At 49.3% G+C, this 12,660-nt stretch overlaps 1 protein-coding gene across 5 annotated transcripts in view; it reads right to left on the reverse strand.

The window, feature by feature from the left end:
- Positions 1-12,660, reverse strand: part of CHKA (choline kinase alpha) — a 56,239-nt gene that overhangs the window by 11,425 nt on the left and 32,154 nt on the right. For 4 of the 5 annotated variants that reach the window (XM_040971128.1, XM_040971126.1, XM_040971127.1 and 1 more), the window contains one exon: positions 7,600-7,713. The exons of the other annotated variant lie outside the window; for it this stretch is intronic. In XM_040971128.1, coding sequence (XP_040827062.1) covers positions 7,600-7,713 — 114 coding nt within the window. The remainder of the gene's footprint in view (positions 1-7,599; positions 7,714-12,660) is intronic. 5 annotated transcript variants of the gene reach the window in all.

Consider the following 12,660-nt stretch of genomic DNA (forward strand, 5'->3'; position numbering starts at 1 on the left):
GGCAGCCTCCCCTGCTATGGAACCACACTCGCACCCACCTACCCTTAGCTCCTTCCACAGGCTTCCTGGAACCCACCTACAGCAATACATCCCACCCCAGGCAGTGCTCAGGGCTAACTGGAAATAACAGGTGCATATGCCAGGTCAGAAGTGTCCAACTGGGGCAGTTCCAGATGGTCCCAACTCACAATGTAAAAGCAATCTTTTTCTTTTTACTTATTATTATATGTTACAGTTCCATAGGCCCTGGGATTTCCCTTACCACCTCCCCCACCACCAAGTTTCCCTATATTATCATTATAGCTCTTCATACACAGTCATATGTCCATCATTGAGGACATGGACAACGGCAGAGTCCAGCATCCTATTGTCAAGATATAGTAAACAGTTTCATTAGGAGTCCATTTTTGATCAAGAAGTAGAGGTGAATACTGGATTGTATCCTCACATCTGGATAGGATAGTCTCCACTACAGTTACTATAAATTCCCTTAAATGAAAAGCCACAAAACAAAATCAACAACAGGAAGAAATTAAAAACATGAAGTTAAATAACATGGTACTGAATGGCATGTCACTGAAGAAATGCATAGAAAAATCAAGAACCTTCTTGAAAATGATGCTACTGCATGATGTACGAGTCATTGAAAAGTGTAAGCAGGGCCTGGCGGCGTGGCCTAATGGCTAAAGTCCTTGCCTTGAACGCGCTGGGATCCCATATGGACGCCGGTTCTAATCCCACTTCCCATCCAGCTCCCTGCCTGTGGCCTGGGAAAGCAGTCGAGGACGGCCCAAAGCCTTGGGACCCTGCACCCATGTGGGATACCCAGAAGAGGCTCCTGAATCCTGGTTTCGGATCAGCGCAGTACCAGCCGTTGTGCTCACTTGGGGAGTGAATCATCGGATGCAAGATCTTCCTCTGTGTATATTTGACTTTCCAATAAATAAATAAATCTTTGAAAAAAAAAGTGTAAGCAGAATAAAGTGTTTTGAAGAGAGGAGAAATGGCTCCTTCTTCCCTCAGAGTGAGTCCGCCATGAGGGAACTTGGGAACTGGATTAAATTTCTAGCTCCACCCTGCCGCTAAGATCTTGAAGCTGGGCGAGCTTGGGAGGGGTACAGGCGTTGGGGTTGGGGGCCACTGCAGCTCCCTGCAGTGTGGCAGCTGTGGGGGTGCCCCTGCCAGGTGAGACTCAATGCTAGGGACTCAAGCCAAAGACACTGCTGGAAGGCAGTGAACGAGACCTCGGCTTTGGGCGGCCAGTGCACCAGGTGGTGCCAGGCTTTGGCTGCTGGCCGCCCAGCAGCGAATTCTGGGGTTTTTTAAGATACGTAGTTGCTGCCTGGGGACACCAATGAATAAGGCAAGTTTTAGTGTATGTGAGAGATGAATACTGAGTCATTCCCAGTGATAGGGTCATAAAACTTTCTCTCATGGTTGGGGACTGAGACCTGGTGGTTTGGAGGGAAGTATCCATAAGATAATTTGGGTCAGACCGATTCACAATTCACCAGTCCAATTAAGAATCCAGAGATGGGCTATTAGCATAGATTACCACTGACGGCCACACACCAGTCCACACCAAAGCTACGGATGGGGGCCTGTTTGGCAGGGCTATGTACCACTACCCGACCGGGTGGTGGAATTGTGGAGTGGTCACATTTGGCAGAGTCAAGACACTATCCAGCACGTGAGAGAATTTTGTCTGGAGATAGACTCTGTGGGATTATGTGGGTCCAACCCTATGGAAATACAAGTCCTGCTGCTTAGATTACAAGCTGGGGTTGCGATGGACTAAGCTAGGTGTGACCATGGCACCTGCCATCACTCACGGGTAAAGAAACCCACAACAGTATGGGCAGGTCATGGCAGCAGTACCCAAATATGCATCCTAAAACAGGACGTGGGGTGGGCCGGTCTGCAACTAGAAGGGGGAGGAATGGGAAGGGCCAAGCAAACCTTAACTTACAAGAAAGAACAGAAATCAGGCTGGAGCACAGGTCATGCTGAGTAGGCCCTTGCACCTACTGATCTGCGTGCGCCAGGGACGCTAAGCCACAGCATTTAAGGCAGGGGCCAGGACAGGTGAGGGGTTGAGCCAAGCTGAATCAGAGCAACCACTGGTCTGCATGTGATCTAAGACTGGGACTATGCCCAGTTGGGGAGCTAATGGGACACCCTAGCTGGGTTGAGGTTCCCACCAAGGATCACATGACCTGGAATGGGGGCTGCATTCTAATCAGGATACGGTTGTAGTCACGAATTGGCACAAGTGTGGACTGGGACTGAAAGTACCAAGCTGGGCTAGACTCCAACACCTTCTGTTGTTCTGGAGGACCAAAGTAGATGTGGGACGGACTAGGCTAGGTCTCAACCCCCTACAGAGCCATGTGTGAGCTGTATGTGGATATGGACAAGCCATGGCTGGGATAAAACATCCAACAGCAAGACTGGGTTGAAGGCCAGTCAGGAAAAGCCACTGTTCCTGCTGGGACAGGAGGTGAACTGAATAGTGCTGGCTCATGGACCCTCTGGTATATGCAAAATCTGGCATTAGCAGAGGTTCTGATGGAGGAGCCTGGGCAACCCCTCTGGCAGGACACAGTTCCTTCAGGTAAGTGCATGAAGCATGACAGGAAACAGTCCAGACCAGGCCATGGAAATGATCCCACTAGCATACATCTGGCATGGGTTGGGGGCAGACCAGGCTGAACCAGTTCACATCACCTGCTGGCGAATCCGAGCACCAGAACAGAATGTGGGTTGGGCCAGGTTCGGTCACAACACATACCAGTGCACATTAAGCAATGCCAAGGTGAGATGAGCTGTACCAGATGTGGTTGCAGTGCCCAAACAGCACATGTGAAAACCAGGGGGAAGGAAGTAAAGCCGACAGGGGAATGTGGGCTCCCCTGCTGACAACCGCTTCCATTGGAAAGCGTGAGTAGGGATGGGGGCAGACCAGACTTGGTAAGGCTACAACACCTGCGGGCCTCATGTGAGCTAGATAAGGGAAGGGTCAGGGTGGGCTAACTGTTCCAACTGGTGCAAGTAAAAATTAGAGTGGGTGATGGATGGTTGGGCTTAGCCGCAGCATCAGCTGGCAGAGGCTGCCACTGGGAAGCTAATTCTTTCAAGTCAAATGCCAGAACCACCTAGAGAGTGCATAATCTGGGAGTAGGAGTGGCCTAGTAGGGAGATAGCGGGCACCTCCCTCGTGGGTAACCACTCCCACTGGAGAGCACGAAAACCAGGACAGGGGCTGGGGTGGCTAGACAGAAAGGCACCTGCCAGTATGTGTGTGGACTGGATAGTAGGTTGGTTGGGTTGAACTAGGCTTCAATGCCCATTGACAAGTACGAGAGCTACAAGTATGGGATGTGGGACAGACTGGACAAGCCGGTGGTACATACTGGCAAGCATGGGAACCAGGGTAGAGGGCAGAATTGGTGGGGGTTATGGAGAGTTGTCCCAACTAGGCTGCAGCTCCCACTGGTTTGCATGAGGACCGAGTATGAAGTGGGTAGGATTGAGCTGGACTATAACACCCATTGGTTTGTGTGAAAGACAGGGCTGGAAACAGGACTGACCCGGCAATAGCAACAACCAGCATGTGCGTAAGCTGATTGGGGTGACGGTCAGTGTTGGACCCAGTATTGGCAAACTCATGCAAGAATCAGGCTTGGGATCACCTCAGATGAAGTTTCTTTGGGGATCCCTCCAACTGAACTGCTGATCTCAGAATCCCAACCATGAAGAGACTATGTCAGCCAGTGGATCCTGAATAGGTTCCATCAGGATTGGAGCAACGAGATTGGCAGCAATCCAGAACTATTGAACTATTAAAACTGCTTGAGCACGCCTCACATTGGGGATCTGGGATGGGTGGGAGGCTGGGTGGGGCTTTTCCCTTTGTTTCTCCCCTGATCCCAGATACAGGGGGAAAGATGATAGTATTAGTGTGGAAACAATGGTATTACTCACTTTCACCCTGCAACCCTTGACCCTTTGTACCCTAATCAACTAAGTAAGACGATTGAAAATTAAATTAAAAAGATTTTTAAAAATATGGCTCCTGTAGGTAACAAATAGATTTTTTTTTTTTTAATTCAGAATCTGGAATATGTTGCTCCATTCTCTTCTGGCCTATAGTTTCCTGTGAGAGGTCTGTGAATTTAATTGGCATTCCTTTATATATCAAATGATTTTTTTTTTTCACGTGCACATTTAAGGATCTTTTCCTTATGTTCGGTTGAAGAGAGCTTCATTATCATGTGTCACGGTGAAGATCACCTTTGGTCAGCCCTGTTGGGAGTTCCGTGCCCCTCCTGGATGCTGTTTCCCAATTCTTTCTCTGGATCAGTGACGTTTTCCCTTATTATTTCATTAAGTATATTTTTAAACCCAGCTTCTCTTTCTGCACCTTCTGGGACTCCCATAACTCTTAAATTTGGCCTTTTAATAGTGTCTTTCTTTCTTAACACTTTTTTTTTTAGCCAGATCCAGCTCTGCTTTCAGCTTTTTGTTTCCTTCTGGCAACAGGAAATATCTGCCAATTCTGAGATTCTTTCTTCTGCTTCTTTCATTCTATTTTGAAGATTTTCCAGTTTTAATTTGCTTCACTGTATTCTTAATTTCAGATGTCAGATTTGATTCATTTGCTTTGTGACAAGTTCCTTAAATTTCTTGAACTCCTAAATTACATGCTTCTCATTGTTGAGGTTGGCAAAAGCTTTTGCTCCTTTGCAGCAGAGTCTTTAACAATATTCATTGTGGGGTCTGGCGCAACAGCGTAGTGGTTAAGGTCCTCGCCTTGAATGCGCCAGAATCCCATATGGGTGCCGGTTCTAATTCCAGTGGCCCCACTTCCCATCCAGCTCCCTGTTTGTGACCTGGGAAGGCAGTCGAGGACGGCCCAAAGCTTTGGGACCCAGTACCCGCGTGGGAGACCTGGAAGAGCTCCTTTGGATTGGCTCAGCTCCAGCTGTTGTGGCAGCTTGGGGAGTGAATCATTGGACAGAAGATCTTCCTCTCTCTCTCCTCCTGTCTATATGTCTGACTTTCCAATAAAAATAAATAAATCTTTTTTTATAGATTATTTTTTAATAATCTTACTTAGTTGATTAGAAAAATGAATAAATCTTTTTTTTAATAAATCTTTCACGTGCACATTTAAGGATCTTTTCCTTATGTTCGGTTGAAGAGAGCTGTTCGGTTGAAAAGATTTATTTTTATTTTTATTGGAAAGGCGGATATACAGAGAGGAGAGACAGAGAGGAAGATCTTCCATCCGATGATTCACTCCCCAAGTGAGCACAACGGCCGATACTATGCCGATCCAAAGCCAGGAGCCTCTTCCGGGTCTCCCAAGCGGGTGTAGGGTCCCAAAGCTTTGGGCCGTCCTCGACTGCTTTCCCAGGCCACAGGCAGGGAGCTGGATGGGAAGCAGAGCTGCCGGGATAGAACCGGCGCCCATATGGGATCCCGGGCGTGCAAGGTGAGGACCTTAACCACTTCGCCATCGTGCCAGGCCCAAAAATGAATAAATCTTAAAAAAATATTCATTGTGCTTTTGTCTCCTCTTTTGGTCTTGGTCATTGTATTTCTGTTTAGCAGATTCTTCTCCTTGGGGCAGGTTTCTAAGCTCTGTCTCCCACAGGTCTACAATTCAATTTTACTTATTGTGGTTAGCATACGACTCTTTGTTTGCAGTCACTTGTGCCACTCCCTCCAGTGAGTTCCAGGTCTGGTTCTTATGTCAGATTTCCACTATGGTTTCCATGGCCCCAGCCCTTGGCTCACCAGTCTCCACCTTCTGGGATACCATGCTGAGGCTGCACCACTGTCTGTACAACCTTTCTCCCACTTTCTGTTACAGCAATCCCCAAGATTAGGGAGACACCAGGTGTCCTATAACTAGATTGTTGGTGGTTCTGATCTTGCCAGAACCTGTAGGCCGTTAGGTCTTAGAGCCACACAGATCTGTTCTGATGTGTATGATGCCAAAGTTGGTATTGTTTTTGCATGTGGGACTAGTGCAATCCAATGAGCTCAGTGAGTTTATACCCAGGTCAGTGCATGCGCAGCTGTTGTTCCTGCAGTCTTAAAGCTTTTGCCACAGTGTAAGAAATGGTGCCTGATGTGCTACTTGTGGAGTTCTTTATCTACTTGGACCTTTCTTGGGTGAAACCTATAGGATGCCAACGTTGTTGCAGTTCACTTAAGCAGAAATGAGCTCACTCCCAGCTTAGTGCATGCGCAGTACTGTCCACAGCCTTTGCCTTCCTATACAAAACAGCACACATTCAGCTCTAGGGGGCTGACTGGGCTGTGAAATCTACCCTGTTCCTTGCACTGTCTTCCTGGGACCTGCTGCTCTATCTCTGTTCCTGGCCAAATCAAACAGCCCAGAAGGACAAGCAGTTCTTTCGGTTCACCTCGGGAGCTCCTAGTAAAAGTCCCCTCCCACCTGGTTGCTGGTCCAGTTCCAGCTGCCAGTGGAGTTCAGATCACCGTTTGCTGGGATACTGGTCCCTGCAAAACCACGCCATTGTGTCTGCTGCTTTCCTGTGTCTGTCAGTCTCCAGGTGCCCCTCTGCTGTTGTTCTGTCCTCTCCTATTTCCTGGAATGTGCCCTCTCTGCTCCACACTGGCTAATGTTTCTCCATCTGTTTATACAGGTCCTTACCCTATTCCGCCATTTTTATTCTCCCCATAAAAGAAATCTTAAAGGATCCTCAAGGCACCAGAACACACTGCAGATTCCAAGTGGCAGAGCCACTTGTGCCGGCCATGGCTCTCTTCCCGGTACTGCATGGCCATCAGCTGGATCAGCTAATGACAGCCTTTCTTGGTTGAGATCCTGAAGGAGTTCTGGGCTTCTGGGTTTTGGTTTTGGCCTGGCCCAGCCCTGGCTTTGGGGGCCATTTGGAGGATGGACTAGAAGATGGAAGATTTCCCTCTGTGCCTCTCCCTGTCACCCTCCATTTCAAATAACAAAGAAAAGCAAAATTTTGAGCACACACGTGTCCTTAAAACAGCTTTAAATTTTTTTCCCTTTGCTGGACTTTATACTATTGCCACTTTATATGAACCCCATCAAGGGTTTTAAGTCAACAACATCCAGACACTTAGATCCTCAAGCCCAGCAGAGGCTGCCGTCTTCAGCGGGAAGACTGAAGCACAGCAGCTGCCATGACAATAGCCAGGAAGCAGGCCGAAGGCAGTGGCAATGCCATGACCGCCCCTGCACACAGCTCAACATGTCCTCAGACTAGCAGCTCTGACAGAGGGACACACACCCATTCCTGGGCTGTGGGATCACAGGCGCCTTCCCCCAGTCCCACATCCCTGTGTGGGAAGTTGGGAGAATGGAACAGGAGTCACTAATAGTGTCCTGTGACCCAGGGCAGACAACAGCGCACCCAGTGCTTGCCAGTGGTTGCCGTCAGGAGGGAATGATGGAGCGAGGCATTCTGCTCGCCTTTTTCGTTGCAATGGATATTCCTGAGGCCTGGATGAAAGCCCCAGGAGCAGCTGTGTTTCTGTCTTCGGTACAGGCTTTGCCCCTGGAGGTGCCCACCCCGCCAGGAACCTTACCGGGATGAACTGCTCCAGGCGGCCCTGGGGGAAGATGCCATACAGCTTTGGGCCAAGTGCCCTCTCGGCAAGAATGGCAAACATGACACTCTCCAAGACCATCGCTTCAGCACCCTGCAACAGACAGTGAGAGGCAAGCGTTCCGTAAGCTGTGTCCACGGTGTCCTCTGGCTCACCAGCGATTCTCTAACAAGGGCATTAACATTCTCATCACACCCACTCACTCCATTATTTGCATCTTTATTTGGAGTTTCAGAGAGAGACAGATCAAGATCTTCCATTGCTGGTTTATTCCCCAGATGATTATGTACCTGGAGCTTCTTCTGGGTATCCCACATGGGAGGGAGGACTCAAATGTGTGGGTCACCTTCCACTGATTTTCCTTGTCATTAGCAGGGAACTAGGGCAGAAGCAGAACAGCTGGGACATAAACTGGCACCCATATGGATGTTGGTTGTTACACGTGCAATAGCACTGCCCCATCACACCCAATTTTTTAAAAGGAGTTACTTATTTTGATTGTAAAACCAGAACTACAGAGAGGAGGAGAGACAGGAAGATCTTCTGTCCTCTTGGTTCACTCCCCCAGTGACCACAATGGCTGGAGCTGCGCCAATCCAAAGCCAGGCGCGCAGACATCCTCCTGGCCTCCCACAGCTCTGGGCTGTCATTGACTGCTTTCCCAGGCCACAGTTAGGGAGCTGGATGGGAAGTGGGGCCACCGAGATTAGAATCAGCATCCATATGGCATCCCAGTGCGTTTAAAGGCGAGGACTTCAGCTGCTAGGCTACCATACTGGGCCTCATCACATCCATTTTAATGAGGAGGAAATAGAGATTTGGGGTAGGTGTCGTGGCACAGCACTTAAGCCACTGTTTGGATAACACTCCCCATACTGGAACATCTGGGGTCAAGTGCACCTCTGCCTCCAGTTCAGCTCCCTGCTAATGTGCCTGGGAAAGTAGCAGCTGACAGTTCAACTATTGAGTTCCTGCCACCCTTGTGGTTAATTGGATGGGGCTCTTGGCTGCTGGTTTGTATCTGATCCTGTCCTAGCTGTTGGGGCATTTGGAAAGTCAACCAGCAAGTGGAAGACCAATCTCTCTCTCTCTCTCTCCCCTCCCCTCATTTCTGTGCTATTTTACCTTTCAAACAAACATTAAAATAGAGGAGACCCAAAGGCCACAGATTTTGCAGTTTGCAAGCATGACATTGTACTGATGACAGACTGACAGAAGTTTGGTCTACGTTACCGGTTCTGCGCACAGGACAGTGCCTTTCAGCACTTGCATCTCTTCTCAACCTGGTGCACCAATCTGTGCAGATTCCGGATGACCATACATCCGACTGCCGCAGCCTCAACTGCTCTTTGGTTGGGACAGCCGAAGAAAGAAAGAAAACTGCCCCAGTGGCCTCCTTATACCAACGGGGACAATGAGTCTGAGACCTCTGACTCGGGGCTGGGGATCTAGCTTTCTGGTCTGAAGAACACCTACCTCTGAGCCCAGACCTTCCCTCTGACCAAAGCTCCAGAAGGCCCGCACAGTCCCAACAACTAACGTGCATCTAGAACTGTTCTGTTTCAGCTCCATTTCTTCCTCAGCCTATTTCTCTTGCCCTGCGGTTGAAGAGCTTCATCTGCTTGGAGGAAGGAATAAACAGGAGCCATTTCCACACCCTGTCGGCTTTTTTCTCAGGTCACTAGGGAACCAAGTGCGTCCTGAAGAAGCACTCCACTAGTTCGCTCCATGTATGTGGGAACACGATCCCAGAGAGGCTGTTTAATGTATCTCCACATTATAAAAATGAGCTGGGAAACTTCAGAAATCACCAAGTAGTAGGGCTAGGAGAGAATATATGCACAGGAAAGTAAAAAGCAAGTTCCAGGGCCTGGCGCGGTAGCCTAACCGCTAAAGTCCTTGCCTTGCCTGCGTCAGGATCCCATATGGGAGCCGGTTCCAATCCCAGGGGCCCTGCTTTCCGTCCAGCTCCCTGCTTGTGGCCTGGGAAAGCAGTGGAGGACGGCCCAAAGCCTTGGGACCCTGCACCCATGTGGGAGACCTGGAAGAAGCTCTGTTATGGGGTGCAGCCAGTGATAGTCAGCACCTATTGACAGTAGGCGAATAATATGTGGTCCTGTCCCCCGCCCTGTCCTTAAGGTGGGTCCTAACAACAATGGAATGTTAAATTCTGTCCTCAGCCACTTCCCACCACCACCTAGGTATTTGTTCCTGCCCACCTGTGACTCACCTATCATCTGAGAGCGGGCAGTACTGCATTGTGTAACCACTCCCCTCACAAGAACCTTTAAAGGGCCTGTGAAGCAGGGGCTCGCTCTCTTTCTGGTCAGGTGTTTCTGTTGCTCTGGCACCTCAACTCTTGGCTGACACAGGACCCTGTGTACCGCTTAGATGGGACAATGGATATAGCAATATTATTTCTAGTTTGTGTGCTGTCAGGAGTTTCAGGAGAGGTGAGGCCTAGCAGTGCTGGAATGTGGGCAGAGAAGCCAGGGAACGGTGGCTGTCTGCAGCTTTGTAAGTGTGTCCGGGTTGTCTGTTGCATGTCTCTTAGGATAACTTACATTGCTGGGGAAGCTGGGACGTCGGTTTTCAGCTTAACGGATGGACTTGAGGGTAATGACCATCTGTTCCTCTTGGGGTTGTCTGGCTGGATTGCCGTATGGACGAGTGATTTACTATTCCCGGTGTGCTCTGTTATTCCAAGCTTGGCTAATAAAGACTCCTTAATAAACCTTAGATATGTCTGCTGTGATTTCGCTCACACCCCGTAACAGCTCCTGGCTCCTGGCTTTGGGTCAGCACAGCACTGGCCACTGTGGCCACTTGAGGAGTGAATCAATGGATGAAAGATCTTCCTCTCTGTTCTCCTCTTCTCTGAGCATTTGACTTTCCAATAAAAATATAGTAAATCTTTTTTTTTTTTTTAAAGCAAGTTCCAGAGAAAATCCAACCACATGAAGTTATAATCAATCCAGCTACATTTTTTCTCGTGGTTTGTCAGAACTGCAGGCTGCCCAGCATCTTGTGACCCCCACAGTAAGGGTCGAGCCATCTGTAGTTGTATTTGACATTCACACCCAAGTGACTACATCCGAAATCAGGAATTGCTGGCAGGAAGTTTCATTCTTTTTTTAAGATTTATCTTATTTTTATTGGAAAGGCAGATATACAGAGAGGAGAGACAGAGAGGAAGATCTTCCGTTCAATGATTCACTCCCCAAGTGAGCATAACGGCCGATGCTATGTCAATCCAAAGCCAGGAGCCTCTTCCGGGTCTCCCATGCGGGTGTAGGGTCCCAAAGCTTTGGGCCGTCCTCCACTGCTTTCCCAGGCCAAAGCAGGGAGTTGGATGGGAAGCGGGGCCGCCGGGATTAGAACCGGCACCCATATGGGATCCCGGGCATGCAAGGCAAGGACCTTAACCACTGCGCCACTGCGCCGGGCCGAGGAAGTTTCATGCTTAATCCCTGTGAGGCTACAGTAAATACTAAGCTCCCAATTTAGTCTTAGCAGAGGTTTCTAATCACTCCTTAGGCTCTCACAGTGAACCTTCTAGAAGGGGCAGTCACTGTGTGACCTTGAGCCAGCAACAGAGAGGTGAGTTGCCCCAGCTGTGCCAAGCAGCCTGGGCATCTACTGAGACACTCACTTCTCCACTGTCACACATCACAGGGTTCGAGTCCACCTGGCCTCCCACACTGTACAAAACCAACGGCAGCACGCGGGAGGGATGGACCTGGCCTGACACTTGATGAGCTGGGCATACTCACTGGCACGGGTCAGGGTCTCTTCTGTTTATCCTAAGAATCAATTTTTCTTTTAAATATTTATTTACTTAATTAGAACGGAGGAGGGACAATCTTCCTTTCTCTTGCTCACTCTGCAAGTGGCAGCAAAAGCTGTGACGCCAGCCCCATTTATTCACTCTCTGCTCCAAGCCAATGGATTCGGGAGATCAACGTGACTGGAGTGGTGGGTTTGCCAGCAATTCAGGACTGTTGAACTATCAAAATCTCTTCTTCATGGTGTCGTAAATTTCTATTTTTCTTCCTGTTGATTTTGTATTGTGACTTTTCATTTAAGGGGGATGTGTGGTGACTGCGTAATGGAGTATCATATCCAGATGTGAGGAGGCAGTGCGGTGCGCATCTCTGCTTCCAGATCAAAGATGGACTAATGAAACTATTAGCTGTATCTTGACAATGGGAGGCTGGACTCTGCCATTATCCATGCAATGATGAACATGTGACTGTTTATGATGAACTATGCTATAGAAATAATATGAGAATTGGGTGGGGGGAGGGAGTTTGGGAAGGGGACAGGGGAAATATAAATAAAAAACAAACAAAATTTGGGTGGTAGGAAGAGGACCCAGTGATGGCTGGGGTCACAATGGAGGCAGACACAGCTGCTATCAGAGGATGAGGCACGAAGGGCCAGGGACAGGGACAGGACTCAGATGGGGGCAGGAGGGGGCAGACAGGAGATGCAAGAGTCGTTTTTAGTGGACTTAGTGGACTTCACACTACCCATCAAGTTTCAGCCAGTCCTGGCTGTTGTGGGTTTGGGGAATGAAATAATGGATGGAAAATCTATCTTTCCCTCCGTCCTCCTTTCTCCTTCTGTTAACTTGCCTTTCAAATAAACAAGTAAATAAACACAGGTTTTTAACAGATCACAGGTTTTGGACTTCAGCTTTGGATGCCTGTGGTAGGCCTCGGACAGAACTCCCGCTCAGGAGGGCAAAGCTGCCCGCCCCCAGCAGGCTCCCAAGTGGCCTCCTGAGCTTGGAGGACACAGGGCAGGGTGCCCACCTGTGCAGCTCCACGGCAGCAGAGTCTAGGGCAGCACAGGAGAGGTATGCAGGCCAGCTCCTGGGCACAGCAGGGGCACAGGCTGCTGGGCACGCAGGATGGCTGCTGGGCACAGCAGGGACACAGGCTGCGGGGTGGAATGGAAGGAGAGAGCTGAGAAGGAGGGAGACAGACAAAAGGGCTCACGATGGCAGGACACAGGTCCTTGACTGAGACAGCAAGC

This window comes from Ochotona curzoniae, unplaced genomic scaffold (assembly GCF_017591425.1).
Source record: "Ochotona curzoniae isolate NIBS_2020 unplaced genomic scaffold, NIBS_Ocur_1.0 scaffold_4937, whole genome shotgun sequence".
Taxonomy (NCBI): domain Eukaryota; kingdom Metazoa; phylum Chordata; class Mammalia; order Lagomorpha; family Ochotonidae; genus Ochotona; species Ochotona curzoniae.